Source organism: Aulonocara sp. 'chitande type north' Nkhata Bay, linkage group LG23, assembly GCF_057382095.1.
Source record: "Aulonocara sp. 'chitande type north' Nkhata Bay isolate Kocher_YH1m ecotype deep benthic linkage group LG23, A_spYH_male_GT1.1, whole genome shotgun sequence".
NCBI lineage: Eukaryota > Metazoa > Chordata > Actinopteri > Cichliformes > Cichlidae > Aulonocara > Aulonocara sp. 'chitande type north' Nkhata Bay.
In genome coordinates, this window is record NC_141365.1 from 44281655 (window position 1) to 44298932 (window position 17278).

Genomic DNA, 17278 nt, shown 5'->3' on the forward strand with positions numbered 1-17278 from the left:
TTTGTTCCGCCCTGTGTTGTTGCCTTCTGTGTCTCCCTCTGTGTAACTGTCTATATAGTGATGTGTTGTGGTGCTTTGCTCCCACCCCTTGTGTTCCGTGTTTTCGTCTTCCCTTCGTGTACTTCTTCATATTCGTGTACTATTAGTTTTTAGGTTTTTGCTTAGTTTCCATGCTCACCTTCGCCATTTCTGTTTGTATCACCATGTGATGAATAAACTCACTTGCATCTGAGCTGCCTGCATAAAGGGTCCTTTGATAATTTACACACGGCTCGCAAACCGTGACAAAAACACTGGAAAAATTGGGCTGTTCTAAAACGTTTGACGGGTAGTGTATATATTTAGTTTATATATTTTCTTTATTTATAATAGTTTGTTTTATATTGTAGCAAAGTGTTACTTGGATACTTCTCTATGTGCTTCTTCATGTGCAATTTTGTTGCATTCTGAGCCTTAGAAATTTATTGGTGGTAGTGATGAACTGCTGTTAGAATCAAGTTAAATTCTGATAAATCAGACAATTACCTCTCCAGCTGTTGTTACAGTCTTTGTTTATCGGGTCCTTACAGGGTAAAAGATGACGACACCTAAAGAAATCCTTCTGGGGACTTTGGAGGATTTGGGACGTGATGACTTTGAAAAATTTAAGTGGCATCTGAAGAACGGGTCTGTAGAAGGTTTACCAGCAATCCCAGTGAGTAAACTGGAGAATGCAGAGAGGACGGACATAGTGGATCTGATGTTTGATACCTACTCTATCAACACTTTTGAAGTCACTAAAAATCTTTTGGGGAGGATAAACAAGAATGATCTGTTGGAGAATTTAAATAAAACCATCCCAGAACCCACAGGTAAGTCAGGGAATGACTAAACAAAAAACACATAAACAATAAAAACCTTAGTTAACATTACACAGGTGCCATTAAAATCCATATAAATAATAAATCCAAAGCACTTGCCAACACTTTCAGGAGTGAGAGACTGCAGAAAGCCAACAGTTTGTGTTTTATGCATCTGCACAAATAACCTCCTGTGTACACACATGAATATCTGCTCTTTGGGTTGGTTTGATTAAAATGGGACCAGCAGCAGGTTTTCTGCCCATTTTACAGATTTATATTGTCAGATTGGTTTTAGAGCTGTTTTATCAACATAAATGAGGCGACAACAACAGTTTGGGACACGTCACAAATATGATCAAAGTGCTTTCTCTTAAATCTATTTACCAGTTGAAGGTAAAGTTAAAAAAATGGCTGCCATTTCTTTCTGCTGTTTGGAGACCCAAACAAAAAAATGCCCACACAGTAAATGCTTTTTATTATGGTTGATAAACAGGACACTAAGGTGATTGGTCAAAAGTTGGAGGAAAGCCACAGTTCTCCTTATATGACTAAAATCCACCATTTCAGCTCATGTTTTTTCTTCTGCAGCTTTCTTGGAGATTCCACTTCAGCCTTCTGCTGGCAACGCTCCAGTTACCAAGCTTCCCTTAGGCAGCATCATTAGAAGACATAGCATACATTTACACTGCTATGCAGATGACACCCAGCTCCATCTGTCCATGAAGTCAGATAACACACACCAATGAGTTAAACTGCAGGAATGTCTTAAAGACACAAAGACCTGGATGGCCGCTAACTTTCTGCTTCTTAATACAGATAAAACTGAGGTTATTGTACTCGGCCCTGAAAATCTTAGAAATATGGTATCTAAGCAGATTCTTACTCTGGATGGCATTACCTTGGCCTCCAGTAACGCTGTGAGGAACCTTGGAGTCATTTTTGACCAGGACATGTCCTTCAACGCACATATTAAACAAACATGTAAGACTGCTTTCTTCCATTTGTGCAACTAAAGTTAGAAATATCCTGTCTCAGAGTGACACTGAAAAACTAGTTCATGCATTTATTACTTCCAGGCTGGACGACTGTAATTCATTATTATCAGGATGTCCAAAAAACTCGCTGAAAAGCCTTCAGCTAATCCAAAATGCTGCAGCAAGAGTCCTGACAGGGACTAGAAAGAGAGAGCAGATTTCTCCTGTATCGGCTTCCCTTCATTGGCTTCCTGTTAAATCCAGAATTCAAAATCCTGCTCCTCACATACAAGGTCTTAAATAATCAGGCCCCATCTTATCTTAATGACCTTGTAGTACCATATGACCCTGTTAGAGCACTTCGCTCTCGCTCTGCAGGCCTACTTGTTGTTCACAGAGTATTTAAAAGTAGAATGGGAGGCAGAGCCTTCAGTTTTCAGGACCCAAAAAGATAGTTGGGGTTTTTTCTGTTGTATTATTGTAGGTTCTTTATCTTACAATATAAAGCACATTGGGGTGACTGTTGTTGTTATTTGGAGGAATTAAAAAAAAACTTTTATACTTGAAATTCTTTCATTTATTCTACATATTTATTCATCACTGGCTCCATAGTGTTGTTTATGTAATATGTGAAATGTTGCTAGTATTGATTTGGTGCTGTATAAATAAACATAATTAAATCGAATGTGTCTCTATAAAACCTGCCCTCAGTTATAACCCAAGTGTCAGGGCTCAATGGCTCATGAAAAGGAATGGAGTCAAGCACAGAACCAAAAAACGGAGGCTGAGTGACTTTTAACAGAAATGTATTTTACTAGATTTCTTGACGGAGAAAGCTGAATCACGGCTAAATTCAACAGCAAGCGAGGTATTATGAGAAGTGCAGAGCTGAGGCCAGAACATAAGCTGAGGCAGGTCAAAGGAACAACAGGGGCAGAATCGGGCGAATAGAAACTATCCAGGATCACTGGAACAAAGGAGATAATAATCAGAGTGGTCCACAGTGTAGTGAATGAGTCCAAGATTTAAAAACTAAGAGGTGTTACGTGGCTGCAGGTGGAGATCAGCTGGAGGAGGAGATGAATTAAATCTGGGTACAGAGTGAGATGTGGGTGCACAGGGAGGCAGGCAGGTGAGGATGGCAGTTTGCAAGAGTGAGTTTTCCCAGCAGTGGCAGGCCAGAATCCTGAGGCGTGACTTATGGCGAGAGTTGGAAGATATATCCAGGTGCCGACTAGGGAACAGGAAAAGAGGGTTACGCGAAACAAGCTGAGGAGCACAAGACAAAATGTGAGGCAGAGAACTGACTGTGGTAAGCAGACAATCTGGAGAAGGTTCATTGTGAGTGCTGCTCATAAATACTGCCGGAGTAATTGGCAACAGGTGAGGAGCACGGAGGAGTGAGGAGGGCTCCACCCAGGCGAGGAGAGCTGATGCTGTGGAAAGTTACTCAGACTCACCCGGATCATGACACCAAGAGTCCAGTGAACTGAACACATAACCACAGTAACCAGAATGCAGTTTTCTCATTTGTGTCATTTGCTGTTTATTCATGCAGAGATTCTCACTGAGTGTCAGCTCAAACTCAAGTCAGACCTGAAGCAGAAGTTCCAGTGTGTGCTCGAGGGGATTTCTACAACAGAAAACCCGACCCTCCTGAGTCAGATCTACACAGAGCTCTACATCACAGGGGGAGGGACTGCAGAGGTCAATGATGAACATGAGGTCAGACAGATTGAAACAGCATCCAGGAAACCAGACAGACCAGAAACAACCATCAGACAAGAAGACATCTTTAAACTCCCACCTGGAAGAGATAAACCAATCAGAACAGTGCTGACAATGGGAGTGGCTGGCATTGGGAAAACAGTCCTAACACAGAAGTTCACCCTGGACTGGGCTGAAGACAAAGCCAACCAGGACATCCAGTTCATGTTTCCATTCACTTTCAGAGAGCTGAATCTGCTGAAAGAGGAAAAGTTCAGCTTGGTGGAACTTGTTCATCACTTCTTCACTGAAACCAAAGAAGCAGGAATCTGCAGCTTTGAAGACTTCCAGGTTGTGTTCATCTTTGATGGTCTGGATGAGTGTCGACCTCCTCTGAACTTCCACAAAACTACAATCCTGACTGACCCTAGAAAGTCCACCTCAGTGGATGTGCTGCTGATAAACCTCATCAGGGGGAAACTGCTTCCCTCTGCTCGCCTCTGGATAACCACACGACCTGCAGCAGCCAATCAGATCCCTCCTGACTGTGTTGGCGTGGTGACAGAGGTCAGAGGGTTCACTGACCCACAGAAGGAGGAGTACTTCAGGAAGAGATTCAGAGATGAGGAGCAGGCCAGCAGCATCATCTCCCACATCAAGACATCACGAAGCCTCCACATCATGTGCCACATCCCAGTCTTCTGCTGGATCACTGCTACAGTTCTGGAGTTTGTCATGAAGAACAAAGAGAGCGAAGATCTGCCTAAGACTCTCACAGAGCTCTACCTACGCCTTGTGCTATTTCACCTAAAAACGAAGGACATCAAGTATGATGGAGGAGCTGAGACAGAGTCGTGCAGGAAGATCATTGAGTCTCTGGGAAAACTGGCCTTTGATCAGCTGCAGAAAGGAAACCTGATCTTCTATGAATCAGACCTGACAGAGTGTGGCATCGATATCAGAGCAGCCTCAGTGTACTCAGGAGTGTTCACACAGATCTTTAAAGCTGATGAGTGTCACATGTTCAACAACGTTGTTTACTGTTTCATCCATCTGAGCATTCAGGAGTTCTTTGCTGCTCTTCATGTTTATCTGACCTTCATCAACTCTGGAGTCAACCTGCTTAAGAAACAATCTCCTCTCTTTAAAATCTTCCAGAAAACACTTACTGTAAAAGACTTCTACCAGAGTGCTGTGGACAAAGCCTTAGAGAGTCCAAATGGCCACCTGGACTTGTTCCTCCGCTTCCTCCTGGGTCTTTCACTGCAGACCAATCAGGATCTCCTATGCATGCTGACACAGACAGGAAGTAGCTCACAGACCAATCAGGAAACAGTTCACTACATCAAGAAGAAGCTCAGTGGGAAACTGTCTGCAGAGAAAAGCATCAACCTGTTCCACTGTCTGAATGAACTGGATGATCGTTCTCTAGTGGAGGAGATCCAACAGTCCCTGAGATCAGGACGTCTCTCCACAGATCAACTGTCTCCTGCTCAGTGGTCGGCTCTGGTCTTCATCTTACTGTCATCAGATCTGGATGAGTTCGACCTGGAGAAATACTCCTGTTCAGAGGAGGCATTTTTGAAGCTGCTGCCAGTGGTCAAAGCATCCAAGAAAGTGCTGTAAGTGAATCTATGAACAAATATGTTTAATAATGCTAGATGAATAAAATAATATGTCTCCATTGTCATTCTTCCTCAGGCTGAGAGATTGTGAACTCTCAAAAAGAAGCTTTGAAGCTTTGTCTGAAATTCTCAGCTCCCCATCCAATCATCTGAGAGAGCTGGACCTGAGCTCGGACAAACTGCAGGATTCAGAATTGGATTTGCTGTGTGTTGGACTAAAGAGTCCTGACTGTAAACTTGAAACTCTCAGGTAAGGATACAGACGTTTTGACACTTTTTGACTCTTAAATCTGTAAGTTTATCTTGATGCGGACGTTCAAAGTCAGCACAATTTTCCTTTTAAGTTCCTGAGTTTATATTTTTGACTGTCAGGTTGTCTGGACAGATGTTTTTATTTTATTTTATTTTTTTACTCGTCCCTAAAGTCAGAACTAAACCCACATGTAGATGACTTTCTGTTACTGGAGCAGCCTTCCTGAAGACAGCAGTGTGTTTTCATGCTTTTAAAGCCAAACTCACCTTTCAGACCTGGCTTTCATTTATTATCTATTTTTGTTTGTTTATTATATATTTATTTCTACTGTTTAACTACTGCTCACATCTTTTATCCTCCTTTTTAATTGTTCATTTCTTTTTACCCAGTGTTTCTATATTGCACTTTGTATTTGTCTATATTTATCATGCACTACTTTGCTCATTTATTGTTTGGTTTTAATGTTATTAAATTCCGGTTCTTTTGGTATTTGTTATGGCCAAAAAGACACGGCTCAAAAGTGGTCTTTTTACTTTTTAAGTTATTAAATTTGTAACTGTAGTGATTTGTGTGTGTGACAGAGAGGCACTGCCAGGGATTTTTGACACAAGTTGTTCTTGTAAAATCAGTCTGTGAAGGTTCTCAGACATCCAAGTCATCGTAGTCTAAGAAGCTTGGAAAGAAAAGCGTCTGGACTTCTTTAAGTTTCCTTGAAGATGTTTCACCTCTTATGAGAGAAGCGTCTTCAGTTCTAAGGGTCAAATGGTGGAGTGGGGCAGTCAGTGAAAGGGCAATGGTGGTGGCTCAGGGTTTGTATGTTTGGGGGGTTCAGAGGGAAAAGATGAATGCAGGTCTGGAGTTGGTGTGTGAGAGCAGGGAGTGAATCTGATCAAACATGAGTGTCATGAAGCCTGTTTGCAGTTATTTGCACTGTTTTCCACTCTGGATGTTGTTTCTGTTCAGCTGTGAGTATAAAAGGCTCCATTCTACAACCTGTTTGTGTTAGTTGTTCAATAGAAACATTATTTTGTGCTGATGTTGCACTTCTTTTATTCACAACCAAAGAGTTTTTGAAGTCTGCATCAAACTGATTTAAATGACTTTTGAATATTACTTTAAATACTTTAGATTTAAAATTCTGATAAAAGTTTAAATACAAAGATCACTATATTCTAATGTTTTGGCTGCAGTGTGTTTTTGCAGACAGGTATAACAGAACAGCTTTAGTGTTTAGATTGTTTAAACTTGAGTATGAATTTATACAAAATGCAGCAAGAGATTAAAAAAAACGTTTGATTATAAAATCGACTATATTGGATTCCTATCGATATCGGACATGAAAAGTGGCATCGTTCCATCTCTGCTTTGATTAGAGACACAGCTCTGTGTTTTCCAATTTGTCATTTTGAAAATTTACATTTCTTCACTGTTGAACAGCAGAAATGAGACTTTCCTGTCAGAGGTCATTTTTTAAAAATGAGGTGAATCAACCATGAAAACCATGAATCAACATGTGAACATGAGCTGATGCTGCTGAAGTGAAGCAAAGTTACAGAGGTTTGATTAGGTAATGAGTCCTAATGAGTCCAAGTCTTCTGCTGAATCAGCAGAAGACTTGGACTCATTTGATTCCAGCTTTGATATCATTGATTTCAATATGTCCATTTCTGTCACACTTCACCTTTAAAAGTGAAGCCATGTGGTTCCTGGAAGGAAAAACACGACTTTTTCAAGTCTTTGTCCTGTTTTTATGAGAAATGTACGACTTTAATGTGAAACATTCAGAGTTTTTTCTCTTGTTGTGTTTGTTTGAAGCTGCTTCCTGTTGGCTTCAGCTGTTTGGAGTTTCCATTTTCTAAACTTCTACATTCTGAAGCTTCTTCAGCTCTGAACAGATGATGAAACACTGAATGATTTCAAGCTCTTTGTCTAATAAACTTACATCTTTCATTCTTTATACAGATTGAGGAAATGTGGTTTGTCAGAGATCAGCTGTGATTATCTGGCAGCAGCACTGAAGTCCAACCCCTCCCATCTGAGAATGCTGGTGCTGAGCGACAACAACAACCTGCAGGATCCAGGAGTGAAGCATCTGTGTGGTTTCCTGGAGAGTCCAGGATGTAAACTTGAAACTCTGAGGTCAGTCAGCATGTTTTAGTTGTGCTGAGATGAATATGATGTGAAAGTTGTGCTGACACTAAACTGCAGACATCAGGCTGATATTATACTGATCCACACTGAGGATCTTCATGGTAAAGTCTGTTTTCTTCTTCTCTGGTTTAGTCCATTGACTGCAGCAGAACAATGTTCACATTTCAAACAGTGATACTCAACGTATGGCCCGCGGCCCACACGCGGCCTGCCCACCTTTCCTGATTCAGAGAGAGGGGACCCTGATTAACTGTGTAGCTTCTTCCTCACAGTTCTAAGTATCAGACACAACAATGAATAATCCACAGCTGACGGTCTTTAGCAGGTCAAAGGTCACGGCACACAGCAGACAGTCAGAAATATTCTAACTCTGATCATTTATCAGTTGTGACACTGTGAGACTTGATCAGAGGTGTGATCATCACAGCAGAGGCCTTTGTGTCAAAGTCACTGAGGATCAAACAGAAACACATGAAGCAGATTTTCCTCTTCTGGCTTTTTATAGCAGATAACCTTCAAAATATTCTGCAGTCGATCAAAAACTGAAGCAAACCATGAAGCAACATGTGAACATGAGCTGATGCTGCTGAAGTGAAGCAAAGTTACAGAGGTTTGATTACAGACACAGCTGAGAGTTTGTAATCTGTCATCATTTTAAAAAGTTTCCATGGAACAGCAGAAATGAGGCTTTACTGTCAGAGGCCGACAGCACTGAACACAACAGCAGACTGGTGGCTAATAAACAGTGAATGATGCAGAAACAGATGTTTGAAGCTGTTCTTGGAGTACACTGAGAGAGAGAGAGCTGTGCAGGCAGGAACAGCCAAAGTCAGAGAGAATTCATGAGCATATTGATCAAACGTGAAGCAGAGTTTGGATCTTCTTTTGCTGCTGCTTCACTCAGTTTTGGTTGGAGACAGATGAAACCTGCAGCTTCAGGATCTGTGAGCTGTCCACTTTCAGCCCCGACGGCGTGTCCGTGTACGTGCCGTCGAGTGAACGATCCACGCTCTGTGTTTCCATCTTTGTGTGTTTAGCTGCTCTCATTTACTGTTTTATCTGTTTGCTGCTTGTTGAAATAGTTTGTGAGCTTTAACCTGAGATTCTGGCAAAATACATTTATATTAAACATCGATTCAGGATTGAATGAATCAACATCGTTTTATTCAAATTAAAACCATTTAAATGGGAACATTTTTTACAGCCGCCTCTAATGCTGGGTAATGTCAGCTGGTCCATGTGCAGCTGGCTGTGAGGCTCAGGGAGCGTCTACAAAGTGCAACACTGAAAGAACATCATCCATAAATATTGAGTAAGAACTGGACCTCTCATACAGCGAGACTCAAATGCCTTTAAACATCAGCTTATCCTGCTGATCCAAGTCCAACACTGAGTTTGTAAAAACATGTTTGTCAATCATTTTGTTTGGTTTTTGAGGAAAAAGATTCAATAAGTTGCTGCTAATACACAACATTTCATCATATTTCCTCATAACCCTCTTTTGTCTGACCATTTGATCCCATTTGAATTTGCAATAAAGGATCCACAGAGTTTGGTGACAATAATGACAGTAGATGTTTGTGTGAAAGTGCTGGAAGCAAATGAGTGTGTGATGTTCTTTCAGTGTTGCACTTTGTAGACGCTCCCTGAGCACTGGTCTCACAGCCAGCTGCACATAGAGACCAGTGTTGTTAGTCCAGGTCAGAAGATGATTTGTTGGAATGAAAATGAGCTTGTAGTTTGTCTGCTTTAATAATGTGACTGGAAAAAGGTGTTGGACTTCAAATATGTCCATTTCTGTCACACTTCACCTTTAAAAGTGAAGCCATGTGGTTCCTGGAAGGAAAAACACGACTTTTTCAAGTCTTTGTCCTGTTTTTATGAGAAATGTACGACTTTAATGTGAAACATTCAGAGTTTTTTCTCTTGTTGTGTTTGTTTGAAGCTGCTTCCTGTTGGCTTCAGCTGTTTGGAGTTTCCATTTTCTAAACTTCTACATTCTGAAGCTTCTTCAGCTCTGAACAGATGATGAAACACTGAATGATTTCAAGCTCTTTGTCTAATAAACTTACATCTTTCATTCTTTATACAGATTGAAGAGCTGTGGTTTGTCAGAGATCAGCTGTGATTATCTGGCAGCAGCACTGAAGTCCAACCCCTCCCATCTGAGAGTGCTGGACCTGAGCTCCAACAACAACCTGCAGGATCCAGGAGTGAAGCATCTGTGTGGTTTCCTGGAGAGTCCAGGATGTAAACTTGAAACTCTGAGGTCAGTCAGCATGTTTTAGTTGTGCTGAGATGAATATGATGTGAAAGTTGTGCTGACACTAAACTGCAGACATCAGTCTGATATTATACTGATCCACACTGAGGATCTTCATGGTAAAGTCTGTTTTCTTCTTCTCTGGTTTAGTCCATTGACTGCAGCAGAACAATGTTCACATTTCAAACAGTGATACTCAACGTATGGCCCGCGGCCCACACGCGGCCTGCCCACCTTTCCTGATTCAGAGAGAGGGGACCCTGATTAACTGTGTAGCTTCTTCCTCACAGTTCTAAGTATCAGACACAACAATGAATAATCCACAGCTGACTGTCTTTAGCAGGTCAAAGGTCACGGCACACAGCAGACAGTCAGAAATATTCTAACTCTGATCATTTATCAGTTGTGACACTGTGAGACTTGATCAGAGGTGTGATCATCACAGCAGAGGCCTTTGTGTCAAAGTCACTGAGGATCAAACAGAAACACATGAAGCAGATTTTCCTCTTCTGGCTTTTTATAGCAGATAACCTTCAAAATATTCTGCAGTCGATCAAAAACTGAAGCAAACCATGAAGCAACATGTGAACATGAGCTGATGCTGCTGAAGTGAAGCAAAGTTACAGAGGTTTGATTACAGACACAGCTGAGAGTTTGTAATCTGTCATCATTTTAAAAAGTTTCCATGGAACAGCAGAAATGAGGCTTTACTGTCAGAGGCCGACAGCACTGAACACAACAGCAGACTGGTGGCTAATAAACAGTGAATGATGCAGAAACAGATGTTTGAAGCTGTTCTTGGAGTACACTGAGAGAGAGAGAGCTGTGCAGGCAGGAACAGCCAAAGTCAGAGAGAATTCATGAGCATATTGATCAAACGTGAAGCAGAGTTTGGATCTTCTTTTGCTGCTGCTTCACTCAGTTTTGGTTGGAGACAGATGAAACCTGCAGCTTCAGGATCTGTGAGCTGTCCACTTTCAGCCCCGACGGCGTGTCCGTGTACGTGCCGTCGAGTGAACGATCCACGCTCTGTGTTTCCATCTTTGTGTGTTTAGCTGCTCTCATTTACTGTTTTAGCTGTTTGCTGCTTGTTGAAATAGTTTGTGAGCTTTAACCTGAGATTCTGGCAAAATACATTTATATTAAACATCGATTCAGGATTGAATGAATCAACATCGTTTTATTCAAATTAAAACCATTTAAATGGGAACATGAATTTTTTACAGCCGCCTCTAATGCTGGGTAATGTCAGCTGGTCCATGTGCAGCTGGCTGTGAGGCTCAGGGAGCGTCTACAAAGTGCAACACTGAAAGAACATCATCAGAATCAGAATCAGAATCAGAAAGGGGTTTATTGCCAAATGTTGAGCAGGTTTACAACATTAGGAAATTGCTGCGGTGCTTCAGTGCAAACATAGTGTCATAAATAGCACTTAAATAGACATGGAAAAAAATAAAAGTAGGGATAAGAATTAAAAGTGCTACGTGGGAAGATATGTGCATGAGATATACATGAGATATATACATGAGAATAAGAATTAAGAGTGCTACGTTGAAAGATATATACATGAGTGCAGGTGGTGATCAGTGCCAAACATGGAATGATGCAGTGAACACAGCGTAGGGTCATGTGTTAGTGATGGGAACAGTCATATGGTTATTGTTCATGTGTCCGACAGCAGAGGGGAAGAAACTGTTCTTATGGCGAGAGGTTCTGGTGCGAATGGACCGGAGCCTCCTGCCTGAGGGGAGCAGGTCAAACAGACTGTGTCCAGGGTGAGAAGGGTCAGCTGAGATCCGAGCTGCACGCCGCAATGTCCTGGAGGTGTACAGGTCCTGCAAAGATGGGAGTCTGCAGCCAATCACCTTCTCAGCAGAGCGCACAACACGCTGCAGTCTCTGTTTCATTCATCCATAAATATTGAGTAAGAACTGGACTCTCATACAGAGAGACTCAAATGCCTTTAAACATCAGCTTATCCTGCTGATCCAAGTCCAACACTGAGTTTGTAAAAACATGTTTGTCAATCATTTTGTTTGGTTTCTGAGGAAAATGATTCAATAAGTTGCTGCTAATACACAACATTTCATCATATTTCCTCATAACCCTCTTTTGTCTGACCATTTGATCCCATTTGAATTTGCAATAAAGGATCCACAGAGTTTGGTGACAATAATGACAGTAGATGTTTGTGTGAAAGTGCTGGAAGCAAATGAGTGTGTGATGTTCTTTCAGTGTTGCACTTTGTAGACGCTCCCTGAGCACTGGTCTCACAGCCAGCTGCACATAGAGACCAGTGTTGTTAGTCCAGGTCAGAAGATGACTTGTTGGAATGAAAATGAGCTTGTAGTTTGTCTGCTTTAATAATGTGACTGGAAAAAGGTGTTGGACTTCAAATATGTCCATTTCTGTCACACTTCACCTTTAAAAGTGAAGCCATGTGGTTCCTGGAAGGAAAAACACGACTTTTTCAAGTCTTTGTCCTGTTTTTATGAGAAATGTACGACTTTAATGTGAAACATTCAGAGTTTTTTCTCTTGTTGTGTTTGTTTGAAGCTGCTTCCTGTTGGCTTCAGCTGTTTGGAGTTTCCATTTTCTAAACTTCTACATTCTGAACCTTCTTCAGCTCTGAACAGATGATGAAACACTGAATGATTTCAAGCACTTTGTCTAATAAACTTACATCTTTCATTCTTTATACAGATTGAAGAGCTGTGGTTTGTCAAAGATCAGCTGTGATTATCTGGCAGCAGCACTGAAGTCCAACCCCTCCCATCTGAGACAGCTGGACCTGTTCAACAACAACAAGCTGCAGGATCCAGGAGTGAAGCATCTGTGTGGTTTCCTGGAGAGTCCAGGATGTAAACTTGAAACTCTGAGGTCAGTCAGCATGTTTTAGTTGTGCTGAGATGAATATGATGTGAAAGTTGTGCTGACACTAAACTGCAGACATCAGGCTGATATTATACTGATCCACACTGAGGATCTTCATGGTAAAGTCTGTTTTCTTCTTCTCTGGTTTAGTCCATTGACTGCAGCAGACCAATGTTCACATTTCAAACCTTCAAAGAAGAAGAAAAATCCTCCACTGGAAAATTCACTGTGAAACTCTCAAACTCTTCATTGCACCTTAAAGTCTGTCTGACACTGAAATCCAAAGCAAAATGTGCGTTTGCTTTACAGACAGCAGTCCAACACAAACATACACACATCATCCAAAACACAGTCCAACATCCAAATCTCCTCCACTGCCAGCATGAATGATGGGAAAGAGAAGGAGGAACACTCTGACATTCAGGGTTAGAATGAGTTTCATCAAGCAGACTGTGAAGATCAAAGCTGCATTAGAAAGCTTACATGAATGAATGAGTGGACAGAAGTGGACAGAGATCATCTGAAGCACTTCAAAGGCTTTAAATCAGCACATTTCTCTTTATTCTTTATCAACTCTGTTAGTTTCTCTCAGTTTTCTGTGGAATGAAGCTAACAGCAGGCTAATAAGATGCTGACCAATAGGTTTCTATTAAAGGTTGTAATTTGTATATGAAAAAGTGCTTTGGCTCAGCAGGGATCAGCTTACAGGTAGAATACAGCTGCTGGATGGGATTAGCATGTCATAGCTATCTACCAAACTGCTAACTGGGGGATTTCAGGCCATCTATGGATCATTTTTGCTAACTGTTTATTCAGCTTAGGCTCACAGGGCTGCAGCCTGTGCCCTAGCTGTCATAGGGCAAGAGGCGTGGTCCACCTGCACAGGTGAGCAGTCCATCACAGGGCCAACAGAGAGCGACAGAGAAGCACTCCCTCACATCCACACCTACAGCCAATGTAGAAGCACCAATGAACCTAAGCAGCATTTCATTGGACTGTGGGAGAACATCCAACCTCCACAGAAAGGCCCAGCTGACCAACAAGCTTCAACCTACAACCTTCTTGCTCTAAGGCACTAGTGCTAACCACTTTTGCCCATTTCAGCCCAAATCCTGCATCTTCCTGTTTCTGACTCCAGGCCAGCTCCACTAACACTTTCTCATCAGACACTGCCACCTAGTGGAGGAAGTCTTAGTTCCATTTGAAGCTTCAGATTACAGTTAGTTCCTTTACAAAGAGGTGGAGGTGGTGGGGCCACAGCACCATCATCACTGAGTGCCATAGGACACTTAACCTTTGTTTCCATATGCTGGGAACTTCCTGTTGTTCCAAGGAGGACTGGAAAATGTGTGAAAATCTCCCAGTCACTTCCTCACAGCACACTTCAATCATTTCCCTCCCACAGCATCAGGACCAGGGCTTTTTCTCTCTTTGGTCCCACTAAGAGATTTCCACACAAACACCTCATCAGTGGGACTCTCAGAGCTACCAGCCCTTTGCTACAATCACAAAGCTCTTCATTGAAATCAATGATATCAAAGCTGGAATCAAATGAGTCCAAGTCTTCTGCTGATTCAGCATCACATTCATCTTTGCTCCTTGTTCTGCATCCCCACCATGGACTTCATTCCTTTCCAAGCCAGCCTTGAGTGTCCTTTATTCAGCTCATCCTCTGCTTTACTTTTACACCTGATTTTAGCTGCTTTATCTCTCTTTCAACAGGTTTCTGTGCCTCAATCTTTTTCTTCTCTCCCTCATAACAAGACAGCTTCTTCTGCCTGAGAACATGTTGGAGTGATTTACTAATCCAGGGCTGCTTATTGGGGAAAATACTTCCTGTTTCCAAAGTAATCCCCATTTTTCCCAGAAAGAAATGTCAGTAGAAATCGATGATCTAAGTGAGAACATGAGCCTTTCAAAAGTCCCAGTGGGTGCAGTCAAAGCAGTCCCTCAGTCCCAGTATAGAGTCTTTGGTCCAGACTGGAACAGCTGTGTGCCCAGTTTGAGCTCTCTTCAGTGCTGTGACCTGACAGACCCAGAGGGGCCATCACATCACATTTAGAAGCTCCCCTGATGGAGCCACAACACATGTCCAATACTTAGTCTGTCTTGTTGGACCAACTGGAAGAAATGATTCAAGGACTTAGTCACAGAACAGAGATTCAAATCTCCAAAATCCAACTGGCTGCATCAGGACATATAGTCTGAAACTCTGCACAGTTTCCTGTTTGAAGCTGCTTCCTGTTGGCTTCAGCTGTTTGGAGTTTCCATTTTCTAAACTTCTACATTCTGAACCTTCTTCAGCTCTGAACAGATGATGAAACACTGAATGATTTCAAGCACTTTGTCTAATAAACTTACATCTTTCATTCTTTATACAGATTGAGTTACTGTGGTTTGTCAAAGATCAGCTGTGATTATCTGGCAGCAGCACTGAAGTCCAACCCCTCCCATCTGAGAGAGCTGGAGCTGAGCTACAACTACAACCTGCAGGATCCAGGAGTGAAGCATCTGTGTGGTTTCCTGGAGAGTCCAGGATGTAAACTTGAAACTCTGAGGTCAGTCAGCATGTTTTAGTTGTGCTGAGATGAATATGATGTGAAAGTTGTGCTGACACTAAACTGCAGACATCAGGCTGATATTATACTGATCCACACTGAGGATCTTCATGGTAAAGTCTGTTTTCTTCTTCTCTGGTTTAGTCCATTGACTGCAGCAGAACAATGTTCACATTTCAAACCTTCAAAGAAGAAGAAAAATCCTCCACTGGAAAATTCACTGTGAAACTCTCAAACTCTTCATTGCACCTTAAAGTCTGTCTGACTCTGAAATCCAAAGCAAAATGTGCGTTTGCTTTACAGACAGCAGTCCAACACAAACATACACACATCATCCAAAACACAGTCCAACATCCAAATCTCCTCCACTGCCAGCATGAATGATGGGAAAGAGAAGGAGGAACACTCTGACATTCAGGGTTAGAATGAGTTTCATCAAGCAGACTGTGAAGATCAAAGCTGCATTAGAAAGCTTACATGAATGAATGAGTGGACAGAAGTGGACAGAGATCATCTGAAGCACTTCAAAGGCTTTAAATCAGCACATTTCTCTTTATTCTTTATCAACTCTGTTAGTTTCTCTCAGTTTTCTGTGGAATGAAGCTAACAGCAGGCTAATAAGATGCTGACCAATAGGTTTCTATTAAAGGTTGTAATTTGTATATGAAAAAGTGCTTTGGCTCAGCAGGGATCAGCTTACAGGTAGAATACAGCTGCTGGATGGGATTAGCATGTCATAGCTATCTACCAAACTGCTAACTGGGGGATTTCAGGCCATCTATGGATCATTTTTGCTAACTGTTTATTCAGCTTAGGCTCACAGGGCTGCAGCCTGTGCCCTAGCTGTCATAGGGCAAGAGGCGTGGTCCACCTGCACAGGTGAGCAGTCCATCACAGGGCCAACAGAGAGCGACAGAGAAGCACTCCCTCACATCCACACCTACAGCCAATGTAGAAGCACCAATGAACCTAAGCAGCATTTCATTGGACTGTGGGAGAACATCCAACCTCCACAGAAAGGCCCAGCTGACCAACAAGCTTCAACCTACAACCTTCTTGCTCTAAGGCACTAGTGCTAACCACTTTTGCCCATTTCAGCCCAAATCCTGCATCTTCCTGTTTCTGACTCCAGGCCAGCTCCACTAACACTTTCTCATCAGACACTGCCACCTAGTGGAGGAAGTCTTAGTTCCATTTGAAGCTTCAGATTACAGTTAGTTCCTTTACAAAGAGGTGGAGGTGGTGGGGCCACAGCACCATCATCACTGAGTGCCATAGGACACTTAACCTTTGTTTCCATATGCTGGGAACTTCCTGTTGTTCCAAGGAGGACTGGAAAATGTGTGAAAATCTCCCAGTCACTTCCTCACAGCACACTTCAATCATTTCCCTCCCACAGCATCAGGACCAGGGCTTTTTCTCTCTTTGGTCCCACTAAGAGATTTCCACACAAACACCTCATCAGTGGGACTCTCAGAGCTACCAGCCCTTTGCTACAATCACAAAGCTCTTCATTGAAATCAATGATATCAAAGCTGGAATCAAATGAGTCCAAGTCTTCTGCTGATTCAGCATCACATTCATCTTTGCTCCTTGTTCTGCATCCCCACCATGGACTTCATTCCTTTCCAAGCCAGCCTTGAGTGTCCTTTATTCAGCTCATCCTCTGCTTTACTTTTACACCTGATTTTAGCTGCTTTATCTCTCTTTCAACAGGTTTCTGTGCCTCAATCTTTTTCTTCTCTCCCTCATAACAAGACAGCTTCTTCTGCCTGAGAACATGTTGGAGTGATTTACTAATCCAGGGCTGCTTATTGGGGAAAATACTTCCTGTTTCCAAAGTAATCCCCATTTTTCCCAGAAAGAAATGTCAGTAGAAATCGATGATCTAAGTGAGAACATGAGCCTTTCAAAAGTCCCAGTGGGTGCAGTCAAAGCAGTCCCTCAGTCCCAGTATAGAGTCTTTGGTCCAGACTGGAACAGCTGTGTGCCCAGTTTGAGCTCTCTTCAGTGCTGTGACCTGACAGAGCC

General features: G+C 42.2%; 2 protein-coding genes across 2 annotated transcripts in view; both read left to right on the top strand.

Annotated features, from left to right (window-relative positions):
- Positions 1-17278, top strand: part of LOC147302712 (NACHT, LRR and PYD domains-containing protein 12-like) — a 172991-nt gene that overhangs the window by 153875 nt on the left and 1838 nt on the right. The window contains exon 7 of the mRNA XM_086283591.1: positions 15071-15247. Within this exon, the coding sequence (XP_086139717.1) occupies positions 15071-15247 (177 nt within the window). The remainder of the gene's footprint in view (positions 1-15070; positions 15248-17278) is intronic.
- On the top strand, positions 578-5402 carry LOC147302719 (protein NLRC3-like). The gene is made up of 3 exons (XM_086284448.1): positions 578-851; positions 3375-5145; positions 5225-5402. The coding sequence occupies exons 1-3, from the start codon at positions 578-580 to the stop codon at positions 5400-5402; spliced, it is 2223 nt and encodes a 740-aa protein (XP_086140574.1).